This window comes from Coenobita brevimanus, chromosome 6, assembly GCF_032717465.1.
Source record: "Coenobita brevimanus isolate Jiangsu-jjx chromosome 6, ASM3271746v2, whole genome shotgun sequence".
In the NCBI taxonomy this organism is placed as follows: domain Eukaryota; kingdom Metazoa; phylum Arthropoda; class Malacostraca; order Decapoda; family Coenobitidae; genus Coenobita; species Coenobita brevimanus.
This window is the reverse complement of record NC_136959.1, coordinates 56,232,663-56,245,515: the sequence shown is the minus strand read 5'-3', so window position 1 is coordinate 56,245,515 and position 12,853 is coordinate 56,232,663. Positions and strand designations below refer to the sequence as shown.

At 42.4% G+C, this 12,853-nt stretch overlaps 1 protein-coding gene across 1 annotated transcript in view; it reads right to left on the bottom strand.

Moving 5' to 3' along the window:
- Nucleotides 1-12,853, bottom strand: part of mtd (TLD domain-containing protein mustard) — a 250,808-nt gene that overhangs the window by 167,872 nt on the left and 70,083 nt on the right. Inside the window, exons 3-4 of the mRNA XM_080272382.1 lie at nt 9,161-9,353; nt 605-771 (exon numbers count right to left, since the gene is read on the bottom strand). Of these exons, the coding sequence (XP_080128508.1) occupies nt 605-771; nt 9,161-9,353 (360 nt within the window). The remainder of the gene's footprint in view (nt 1-604; nt 772-9,160; nt 9,354-12,853) is intronic.

Sequence of the window (12,853 nt, the reverse complement as noted above, 5' to 3'; positions counted from 1 at the left end):
AGGAAAATATGCCAAATAGACTGGATGAGCAGAGATGTATTGGGAGTGGAAGAAGACTGTGACAGTGTCTCTACAAAAACACAGGTGAATGAAGTGAAAGTAAAGACTACTGCAGAAAAAGTCAGCTGAGTGATGCACGAAATGTATATAGAATAAAAGGATAGAAGAATATATGGTGAGGGACAGGTTGGATGAATGAGTGATACACGTAATGGTAAAGATAAGGGCAGATGCCATGAGTGCCACAGTGCTCATCTTCGTAGCTTAGGCCTTTGAACCTGAAATGGGTTATTCACCCATTACAGCACTTCGGTATACAGGGCTACTCCATCATTCAGATTACCACAATTACGTTCCTGTAGGTGTTACCATATGTACTCACTTCATCTACCAACACATACACGGTGGATGGACACCTGAGTCAAGTGACGCCAGGATCTGAACCCTGGTACTACCAAGCTGGCAGCTTCACAGTCAATTACTTGCAACAAGGATGATAATGGTAGTAGGATAGGAAGACTGTAAAGCACTTATGGATCTGAAAAAGCACATGACAAAGTGATCGGAAGGGGACTGTTTAGCTCCTCACACTCTCCTCACCCACCTGTCCATCGGTGATATGCCTGACAGATATCTTTAGGAACTTCTCCAGACATTCACGGTCGAGGCTGCGATCCACATCCATGGAATTAGCAGGGGTGCGTGGAAAAGGAGAGTGCACTGATCCAGGACTGCGCTGACCAGTAGGGCTTGACTTGCTTTGTGGAACATCTGAAAGAAAAGTAATATGAAAAGTTTGAGCTACAGGGAGAAGATTACTAGTTAAGATGGTTATACAAAAGGGGGCACTCACCATCCACTCACTCGATGTAGTGCTGCTCTCGGGTGTCTGCCCTTTCCTCTCCATCCTTCTTTCCTTCCATTCTCTCCTGTCTTTCTTTCCTTCATTCTTTCCTTGTCCTTCTGCCAAAGGGTGACTTTACACTCAACTCTTTTGTCTTTCTTTCCTTCATTCTTTCCACTTCCTTCAGCCTGTGGGTGACTCTACACTGAGTGACAGGCCAAATGGTTTCCTGTGCACCAGGAAACCATTTACTATGCTGGGTGGTAACCATATAACCAAATTTTGGCGCCTGGTGGTTTAGTGGGTAATTATTGCGCTCCAATTGGATTGAGCCGGTGAAGGTTTATATCCAAGGGATGGTTGGGGTTGATTGCTCATGTAATACCACTCAGGGATGAGTGAGGCTGGTCACTCTCATCTTAAATGTCGGGACCAACTGCCTAGCCCCGGGCTCCTACACTCCTCGTGGGGCAATGTAGGACTGGATGATGGATGGATGGATGGATACAAAAAATACTCTTATAACTGAAAAGGATTACTGTAGAAAATATACTAACATTTGAGTATCTCTTGTCTACTGCTACTGTAATAAATGAAATGAAACTTAACAAATTAATCACTAGTCTGGCCAAGATTCGATCTCAGGCCCCCACGATCCTAACGCGTGCATGTTACCACTGAGCAAAACAGAGGATCCCTGCTTTACCTCTGGGCAATACGGGCTTTTATAGACCCCACTACATCACTCTTTTCTCCCTTTGGTGATTAATTTAATGAGTTTCAAACACACATGGCACTGGAGGCCACCACTGGGGACGCTGTGGACCACACCGAGCAGCTCATTCCCAGGATGTAAGGACTAGGATGCTGTCAGCTAAACAACATCATTGCCCTCCAAGCCTCATCTCACATCCCACACTGCTGCCAACCAATGTAATAATCAAAATGAAACTTAACAAAATAGTCACTGGTCTAATCGAGAATCGATCTCAGGCCTTTGCGCTGCAAATGAGCGCACGTTACTATAGAGCCAAACAGAGGATCCCCACTTTGTCTCAGGGCATTGAGGGCTTTTATAGATCCCATTACTCTACAACCTGTGATAGTCTTATTAAAAAGATCTCAAAACATTATTGTCCGTAGTTATGACCCATCTTCTCACAACACACCACCCTTCCCCATATTCTTTCCTAACTTTATTATCCACCTTGTTCTTGGTTTTCCTTTCCAATTACCCTATTCTCATGAACCCTCTAGTCATTTTCTTATTCCCTGTCCATTCCATATGTTGCAAACATCTTACATTATTAATTATATCTCAATGCTTCAAACTCCAAACAACAGTCTTCATAATCATTTCATTTGTCCATCTATTCATCAACGTCACTCCACATGCACTTCTGAGTTAATGTTTCAATAACTTACTTTTGATTATGTTCCTCAAGGATTATAAAAGATTCACTACTATTTGCAAAGTCCTGGATACCGTAGTGCTGCGCAATAATTTCTCTACTCCACTCTAACATTCTTATTTCTTGCTCATGCTCTTAATACTCTTTAATTTTCTTTCCTTTACCTTCCATAATGTCTCTTCTTTGTCAACAACAATGCTTAAATCCTTGAAAACCTTTTAATTTTCCTATCTGTAATTCTTAATCTCATCTTCATGCTTTATCTCTGTGCTTTCTTCAATCACCATCACTTTCCTCTTGATACTTTCAAGGTAAAAGCATCATGCACACTTCCACATTATTCTACCAGACTCTAAATATGCTGTTAATACTGCATCATCTGCAAACAGAAGCACAGACAATTCCAACCCATTACCTGCTTTCTTCAAAACCGATTTCCCACCATGTATTTAAACTTACACTTCTTATTACTCCATCCATGTGTGCCCGTATTTGATCCTAACAAAAATTTACACCGGGCAAAAGTATCAGTACAACACTGATGAGTTTTATTAGTTATGGCCATTTGATTCTGAACGTGGGAAAAAAAAAAAAAAAAAATTGGCTTAATTGTAATATATGTGCTCCCTCTACAAGCTTATAAACCTACTGCACAATCATACATTCTCATTCACTCTACGGAATCACTTGAACTTCTGTCTACAGTATTCAGTAACTATTACCAACTTTAATTCCAGAAGGGATTTACTGGCCTCATATAATGGTGATGGAAAGAGTCCTAAAAGATGTAAGGGAAAGTGTGAATACTGGAGATGCAGTTTGGGTTTATGTCAGGCAAGTGACCACTGATGCAATATTCATTGTCCAACAGCTTCAGGTAAAATACATAGGAAAGAAGAGGGAGCTGTAACTGTAGTACTTTGTTTTTGTTGATTTGGAGGCCTTGCACAAAGTTCCTTGGGAGACGGTGATGAGAGCAATGAGAAAGCTTACGATTGACGAATGGCTGGTTTGAGTGGCTCTGGCAATGTGTGAGGATTCTTGCACCCACATGTGGGAGAATGAAGATCTGTGTGATGAGTTTTCTGTGAACATTTGGGTGCATCTGGGGGCATAGTTTGAGCCCCTTATTGTTTATCATAGTGTTTGAAGCTGTTTCATGTTACTTCAGATACAGACTCCCATGAGAGATGTTGTATGCTGAAGACTTGGTGTTCCCTGCACAGAATGAGAGGGAGGTGAAGGAAAGACTTAGAAGCGGAGAGATGGAATGGGGTACAAAGGTCTGAGAGTCTATCTATCTATTGCCAGACGCCTCAATCCCGTTTGGGGTGGCCACAAACAAATCGCCTCCACGTCGTCCTGTCCCCCACCATTTCACTGCCCCCTCTCTCATATACCTCTCCACCCCATCCCTCCATCTCATCCTCGGCCTCCCCCTCCCTCTTCCCCCCCTCCACCTCACTCACGTACACTCTCTTCATCAGTCTTTCACCCTCCATCCTCTCCACATGGCCAAACCACTTCAGTGTGTTCCTCATAACACTTCCTATCACATCCACATCCACACCACAATGCTCCTTTATATCCTCATTCGTCAGCCTGTCTCTCCATGTGACTCCACAGGCTCCTCTTAAATAACTCATTTCCACTGCTCTCACTCTTGACTTGTGTCATGCAAACAATGTCCAAGCGTCACTTCCATACGTTAGAGTTGGTATCACAATACTGTCATGTAGTAACTTTTTCACTTCCATGATCACTTCCCTGTTTCTTATCACTGCTTTCAAAGAACCAGCAACCTTTCTTCCCTGCTGTACCCTTTCAAGCACTTCACCCTCCAAACCTCCATCCTCACTCATCACACTACCCAAGTACTTAAATGTACTCACATTTTCCAATTCCTCACCATCCAACCTCGCTGTACATTCACTGACTTCACCTCTCTCAAAGACCATCACTTTACTCTTCCCTATATTCACCTTTAGATTCCGTTTCTTACACACTCTCCCAAACTCATCCACCAAGCCTTGCAGCTCCCCTTCGTCTTCACTCAACAACACAGTATCATCTGCAAACAACAGTACAGGGAGTTTCCAAACACTATCCCCTCTCACCAGGGCCACTCCAATATCCACTACCCTACCTTGTACCTCTTTTATTACCCCATCCATGAACAGACTGAACAACCATGGAGACATAACACATCCCTGTTTCAACCCAACCTCCAGAGAAAAACTCACTTAGTTCATCATCCACACACACTGCAGCCTTAGCACCATCATACATACTCTTCACAGCATTCAATAACTTTCCATCTACTCCACATATTCTTAATACTTTCCACAATCCTTGTCTATCCACCCTGTCATATGCTTTCTCCAAATCCATGAAAGCCGCATACAACTTCTTTCCCTTCTCTAGAAACTTTTCCACTGAAGATCTAAGAATGAATATCTGATCTACACAACCTCTTCCCTTCCTAAAGCCTCCCTGTTCTTCTCCAACTAATTCCTCTGTTCTTTCTCTAACTCCGTCAATAAGTACCCTACCATACACTTTTCCTATTATACTAAGAAGACAAATGCCCCTATGATTACCACACACTTCTTTTTCCTCTTTTCCTTTGTACAAGGGAATAATTATACCTGACTTCCAATCCTCCGGGACTCTACCTTCTTCCCAGGCCAACCTGCACATCTTCCACATCCATTCTACTACTATCTCTCCCCCAAGCTTCAGCATTTCACCACACACTCCATCAATTCCTGGGGCTTTCCCCAATTTAACTTTCTTCATTGCTTCCACAACTTGTATCCTACTGATTTCTTCCTGTCTTCTCACCTCCCTCCTTCTCCCAGCAATTCCCCAGCCACTTATACTTGCATTACTTCCATCCTGTATGTTCAACAATTCCTTAACATGTTCTCTCCATCTGCTCACTTTTTCTCCCTTCTCCACTAGTAATCTACCATTTTTATCTTTCACTCCCCTGCTAACCTCACTTCCACCCTGTCTTAACCTCTTCACCTCTTTCCAGAACATTTTCTTACAGTCCCTCCACTTTACACTCAAATTCCTTCCAAATTCCTCATCCACTCTCTTCTTCCTCTCATTTTCTAATCTTTTCACCTCTCTCTTTCTTTCTACATATAACTCTCTCTTCCGCCTCTCAACTTCTTCCACGCCGCTATTTCTCATCCATTCATTGTATGCTTTCTTCTTTTGTGCCACATCCTATCTCACTTCTTCAGTCCACCACGCTGTTCCTTGCACCCCCCTCCGTCTTCTCTTCCTCCCACACACCACATCACATGCTGCACATATTTCTTCTGTAAATATCCTGCACACACCTTCCACATCCCCCATCTGCTCCAATTCATATTTGCCCAATCATTCCTCCACTTCTCTCTTATACTCTGCCTTTTTCTCATCCTCTTGTAACCTTTCCACTCTCCTTGCAACTACTCCTTCCTCTCATCTTTCCCTTCTTCTATTCCTCCATCTTACTTGTATCCTAATTCTGGCCACACCAAGTAGTGGTCAGAAAGTCCTCTCCCCCAACCTCTATAAGCTCTTGCATCCATGACACATCTTCGCATCCTTTCATCCACACACACATAATCAATCATTGCCTTCCTTTCATTCAGTTCACCACCCACCCTTCTCATCACTCGCCATATATATCTGTGGATCATTTTATGCCTGAAGAGGGTATTGGCTATCACCAACCCCCTCCCAGCACAAATGTCCATTAACGCACTGCCATTCTCATCTATTGCAGCAGGCACACCCCACTCACCAACTATTCCATCCACCTTCACATTCCCTACTTTACCATTCATATCACCGATCAAAAACACTCTCTCATTCCTTCCAAACTTTTCCATGCACACTTCCACATTTGTCCAGAACTCTTCTCTCACTCTGCTAGCACGATCTTGCACTGGTGCATACACACACACAATCGCCCACATTTGTATTCCAACTGTCAACTTTACCCACACAATCCTTGACCCAACTGATCCATACTGTCTTACGCTCTTCTTCCATCTTTTACTCACAACTATACATACTCCTTCCTTTGCCCTCTCATTCTCACCTACTCCTGCACATATACCCCATCCATACTCCCATTCTCTCACACTTTCTCCTCTCCATTTTGTTTCAGTCATTTCACATACATCCACTTTTGCACCCTCAAGCACCTGGACAATCTCTTTCTCTTTCACTTCATCATTCGCTCCTCTTACATTCCAAGCCATTACCAAGTCCTTTGTCCGGTCCTGGGTCGTCATCGTTTGGTCAGTCCTTGTCCGAGGCTTCTTGTTTGTTTTTTTAGTTAGCTGTTTTCCTGGGAGGGGCACTAACCCTCCGCCAACCCTTTTAGTCGCCTTTACATCAAGCAGGGATACTGGCGGAGTATTCTTGAAAAAAAAAAAAACCCTACCCCCAGGGGTCTGAGAGTAAATGCAGTAAAACAAAAATGATGACTTATATGATTGGTGGCAGTAATGTCAAAGCAGAGGAAGCGTGGCCATGTGCAGTTTGTCACAAGGGTGTGCAAAATACCTCCATCTTGTCCAATGCTTGTGATAAGTGTGTGCAAAAGAGATGTAGTGGTATTAGAGGAAAGCAGCAAAATAATGCCAATATCATGTTTGTGGTGTGTTGGGGAGGGCATGCAGAGACTGAGAGGTGTGAAAGGGTTGTTCTTGCTGGAAAGCCTCTTGGTGTGGAGAATTTTGCTATCTGGGGGACATGTTATGGAAGCAGGGCTGGAGCTAGGTCTATGGCTGGGGTAAGGAGTGGCTGGAGAAGGTTCACGGAGCTGCTGTCTCCTCTGACACTGAGAAAGCTCTCCCTCCATGCTAATGGGTAACTGCACGTAATATATTAGGTGTGTATTGCTGTAGAGTAGTGAGACCTGGGCAGCAAAGGAAGAGAACTTTTTGAAGTCACAAATGTATAGAAATGATAATGATTAGATGGCTTGGGGAGGGTTAGGATTAAGACAGAAGATTTGAGAGGAAGGATAGGACCTGAATGTACCAAGTGCTGTGATGAGAAGGGGTAGACAGAGATGGTTTGGGCATGTTGAGTGGATATATAATCGAGTGCAGAAGGTGTAAGGTGTGAATGCTGAGGGTAGGGTTGTGAAAGGCAAACCAAAAAAAGACGTGGGACGAGGTAACAGGGTGTGACCTCAGGGATAAGAGACTGAATAAGGAGGCTGCCAGAGACTGAGTACCATGCAGAGTTGTCATTTCATAACCAATGCCAACGCATGCATGTTGGAGCCTTTACAAATAAAATGAAACAAAAAATACTCCTCTTACTACCTTTCATCATACAGTCAATCCTCGTAAATCGTGGCAATTTGGGTCTGGACCACTGCTGTGATTTACAAATTCCGTGATTTATGAATAATAACTCTTATGTGAAAAATTAATTTGGGTCTGGACTTTGGCCAACCCTCTCCCACAGCACCCTACCTACACCTATCTAGGCACCATCAAACACAAACATACAAATTTAGGAATATTCAGTGCATGTATTGAATAGAAATAAGCAATGTTAAGGGATCTCACATTAATCCTATGATGAAATTGCTTCACTGAATGGAGTGGGGTGGTGCTGGGAACAACTTGTTCTTCCTAAACTCTTTCGCCAGCTTTGAAAACTTCTCTCTCTTCTCAACACGACGAACGAGCTCCAAATGTTGACTGTACGACAACGGCGGCAGCTTCTTGATGCCATACTGCTTAGAGCGCTTCATCAGGGGGTCGGGAGGGGCCATGGTAGGTAGGAGGTGGGGGGAAGTTGCACAAAAAAGGCAGGTAGCTCTTGTACTCCACGGCGACGGTCTGTAGTGTGCGGACTTGTGAGAAAAGAACAACAACAACATGGCGGTATTACTATGCACATTTGCCACCAGGGACGCACGGTGATTGGTTGTTGGGTCGTGATTTTCAGTTTGAATGCCGCGGTTTACAGTTCTCCTTGGAAAAGGCCCACTTGGGTGCCTAGGTCCGCAATTTTTGTGACTTAAGGTTGCCGGCAGTCTGACGGCCACTTAGCCGCGATTTACGAATCTGTGCTTTATGAACACGCGATTTAGGAGGATTGACTGTACTCTCCTACCTGTCCATATGAGACTCCTTTCTCCACCTCTGGACCATTATTAGAATGTTTAAAATGGGATGTTCAAACTTAACTCACTTGGGAGGTCTAGGGGGGTTATGGGTATGCCACTGCCTACATGTCCACTCAGTGTTCTTTTCCCCATTTTCCTTATCTCTTTGCCTGCTTCATATTCCCTTTCCAATCTGTCTTCCTTTCTCTATTTGCTTGATACTTCCCTTTCTCCATTCCTTCCTCCCTTCCTGCCTAATCTAACTACCTTCCTTCCTCTCTGATACTCCCTTACCTACATCCCTGCCTGCCAGGTACGCCTTGCCCCTTCCCCTCCTGTCATCCTTTCCCCAGCCTGCATACCTATAACATACCTGCTTACCTACTACAAGTACTTCCATCCTCGTCTCCCATCCTGCTCGATATTACCTTCCCTTCTTGTGTACCTGTTTACCAAATGCACTACAGTACTTCCAGTCCTGATTCTACCTTTCCTTCCTGCCTGCCTTCCAATAATTCCTTTCCTGTCTGATTCTGCTTTCTCTTCCCTTCTGTCTACCTTCCAGCCTGACTGTCTCCTAATACTTCCCTTCCTCTCTCTCTTGGCCTTATACCACCTTCCCTTGCTGCACCTACCTCCTAACCAGCCTACTTCCCAGCCTGTCCAACTCACAGCCTGCACACCTCCCATCATGCCTGATTCTGTCTTCTCTCCCTGTCTGCCTACCTCCCAGTCTGCCTACCTCCTAGCCTTGCCTTCCTGCCTCACCCTGGCCATTGGTGTCTTCGGTGGTATCCTTATGCACTCCATCTTGCTTGTCATTGGAGATGGATTTGTCCGGTACGGCAATCACCTGCCCCGGGTACACAAAGCGTGTCGATAGCTTGTTGATCTTGGTCAGCTCCGAGGGCGTAGTGTCAAACCGGGCTGCGATACTGGTCAGGGTGTCATTGGCAGAGACCTGAGGGTGGCATCGGGGCTTAGTACAACAGACTTACTCTTGAATCAGCAACATTAAGCTACATTACCTAGCATCATTGTTAGTATAATTTTTAGTAACACCATTATTATTATTACCGGGTATTATTATTATTATCATTATTACTGTATTGTTATTACCATTGTTTCAAAATACATTATTACCACTGTCATTATTATTACTATTATTATTATTATTATCAAGTATTATTATCACCATCATTATTAATATTACTATTAAAATAATTACTATTATTACCAATATTATTACTATTATTATTATTATTACTCATAACTATTATTATTATTATTATTATTATTATTATTATCATTATTACAGTAGATACTCGATTTAACGAAGTCCGATGTAGAGGGAGCCCGAGACAATGGAATTATTTTTTTCAGTATTTTTGCTCTATTCAATGCTAAATTTCCATTAAATTGAGCATAATTCCGTTTTGGAAATTTCGCACACAATAATGCATTTCTAGGGGTATTAATTATGGGTTCAGACTGCTGTGCATAGCATTGTGAGTAAGCAGAGTTTGCTAGGATTGGGTTGGCTTCAAGGATTTAATGGAAAATAGCTTGAAATACTGGAAAATTTTCCTTCACATTAAGCCTTGGTTACAGAACCCGATTTAGTGGTAATTCAAGATAACAGAATGGGGGTTTGTTAGATTAGTTTGTTAAACTGAGCATCTACTGTATTATTATTATTATTATTACTACTACACAGCTTCTCTTGAAACTCATTAGTGAAACCAGTCAGGGAAGTTTTGGCTCTACCTCACACTGCTTTACATAATTCTACTACAATTGTCTTTTTATTTCAGCATTACAATTATTGTATTGCTATCAATATTACTGACAGGTACACCATTATAATGACTACTTACACCATCATCATCATCACTGATTCATCAACATTATTATGCGTACTAGTTTAAACACCATCATCATTTTGATTTACAAAATCATTATCATCAAAATTATCAGTTATGCTATACATGAGTCTAATATAACTGACTCTGAGCAGAAAATCTACAGAAAGACTCACAACAAAGGACCATCATATGCAACAGGATATAGAAAAGGTTGCCTTCCCTGAAACACAATCTATGAGTTTCCTCTTCCTAATTTATATCGAAGCACTCCATGGTGAGAAGCGGGCACATATTGTAAAGACAGATCAAGAACATATCTACCTAAGCAGGGAATAAGCAAAGCATATTTCTTTTTAACAACACAGACCATTGCAATGAGCCAGTCTATCAATATGCCAGGAAAGATGGGGAGGAGAAAGCAAGGTTCAGGATGCCTTGAACTTCAAAGCAATGTAACCAATTAACTGGTTGTGCTCTTTCCTCATGCTGATTCCTTCCCTAAGAGAATGCAATGCTAGGAAGTCTGCAGCTCATATTATATATACCATATATATATATATATATATATATATATATATTAGTGGTAGGTGGTGGCAACCATCATCCACTCACTTGATATAGTGCTGCCTACTTCTTCCTTCACCTTTATCATTCTTTTTCTGTGCCTGCCCTCCTCTCTTCCTATTACTCCCATCTTTCCTGTTACTTCTTATTGCTTTTCATTCCTTTACAGGTGGCTTTACATTGAGTGACAAGCCAAATGGTTTTCTGTAAGCCAAGAAACCATTTACAACGTTGGATGGTAACCATATGACCAAACCATACGTGCTCCCTACGTGTCAACAAGTGGGTTGGTGGAGGGTTAGTGCCCCTCCCCATAAAACAAATAACTCTAGGTCAAATGGCCACCCCTTACGGGATTATGGCGTCTGGCAATAGATAGATAAACAGTATATATATATATATATATATATATATATATATATATGAGGCCTTTGCCCTCTCTTTGGCTTCACCAAATCCCTAAAAATGGCAAAAATACCCTTAAAAAAAAAAAAAAAAAAAAAAAAAAAAAAAAAAAAAAACTGAATCCATCTTCACCGTGACCCATTCTGCAGTTCCTGGGTCCATGGAACATTGCTGCTAATTTCCTACATTTGGCCATATGGAACTGTCTTTTTCTTTTTTTAAACGGCTAAAAGGCCAACTGGGATGGCTTCTAGATTTTTTTTTTCCTTAAAAACATACTCCAAAGGGTCCTTAACACCTTTTGCTTTGGGTGTTTGTTGACATCTCAAGCTGTTTTAGTGTAATGCTTCACACTAAGTCTGCACTGGAAAGACTGACAAACATACAGACAGGACCTTAGGATATTCTCTCTCTCTCCACACACACACACACACACACACACACACATTTGCATTAGGGAAGCAGACTCTACACAGCCACATCCTGCCATGATTCCCACTGTTGTTCATTGCAAACATTAACCTGCCACCACGTATCCTATCCCATCACAGAAAATGAGGAATTATCAGAGAAATTACCAATATGCCGGGAATCGAACCCGGGACTCTCAGGTAAGAGCCAGGCAGCATACCACTACACCACGACCAGGTAAAAGTTAACTCACGTTGTCACAATCTTGTAACCAACGTCCCTCCGCCCCCACTGTGGGCATGAAGAGGATGAGTTAACACCCTGGCACTCGGGCAAGTAGATGCTTTTAATCTATCCCAAACACTTACGGCAAGTCAGAATGAAGAGAGAACCTGTATTTTTTTCACAGGAAAAATCATCAGAGAAATTACCAATATATACAGGTTCTCTCTTCATTCTGACCCGGCATATTGGTAATTTCTCTGATGATTTTTCCTGTGAAAAAAATACAGGTTCTCTCTTCATTCTAACTCGGCATATTGGTAATTTCTCTGATGATTTTTCCTGTGAAAAAAATACAGGTTCTCTCTTCATTCTGACTCGGCATATTGGTAATTTCTCTGATGATTTTTCCTGTGAAAAAAATACAGGTTCTCTCTTCATTCTGACTTGCCGTAAGTGTTTGGGATAGATTAAAAGCATCTACTTGCCCGAGTGCCAGGGGGTTAACTCATCCTCTTCATGCCCACAGTGGGGGCGGAGGGACGTTGGTTACAAGATTGTGACAATGTGAGTTAACTTTTACCTGGTCGTGGTGTAGTGGTATGCTGCCTGGCTCTTACCTGAGAGTCCCGGGTTCGAATCCCGGCATATTGGTAATTTCTCTGATGATTTTTCCTGTGAAAAAAATACAGGTTCTCTCTTCAAAATGAGGAATCTTGGGGATGGCTACAGCTGTCTGCCTCTAGATACCTCCAGTAGACTCTGATTACTACTGTAATCAGCTGGATTTTATCACAATCATGCCCGTTGTAGAATAAGGGTTGAGACTACAGTATACAGCAGATCAATGGGTGTTTGGTGCAAACTTTGACCCATCTTGCCCTTCATCGGGGGAGGGAACTTAAACTTTAACAGCATCCACACAGTTTTTGTTGAATGTTACAAGTTCTGCTGCTTCCACATCTACAGTATGTGTTAGGGCATTTGTAGCCCG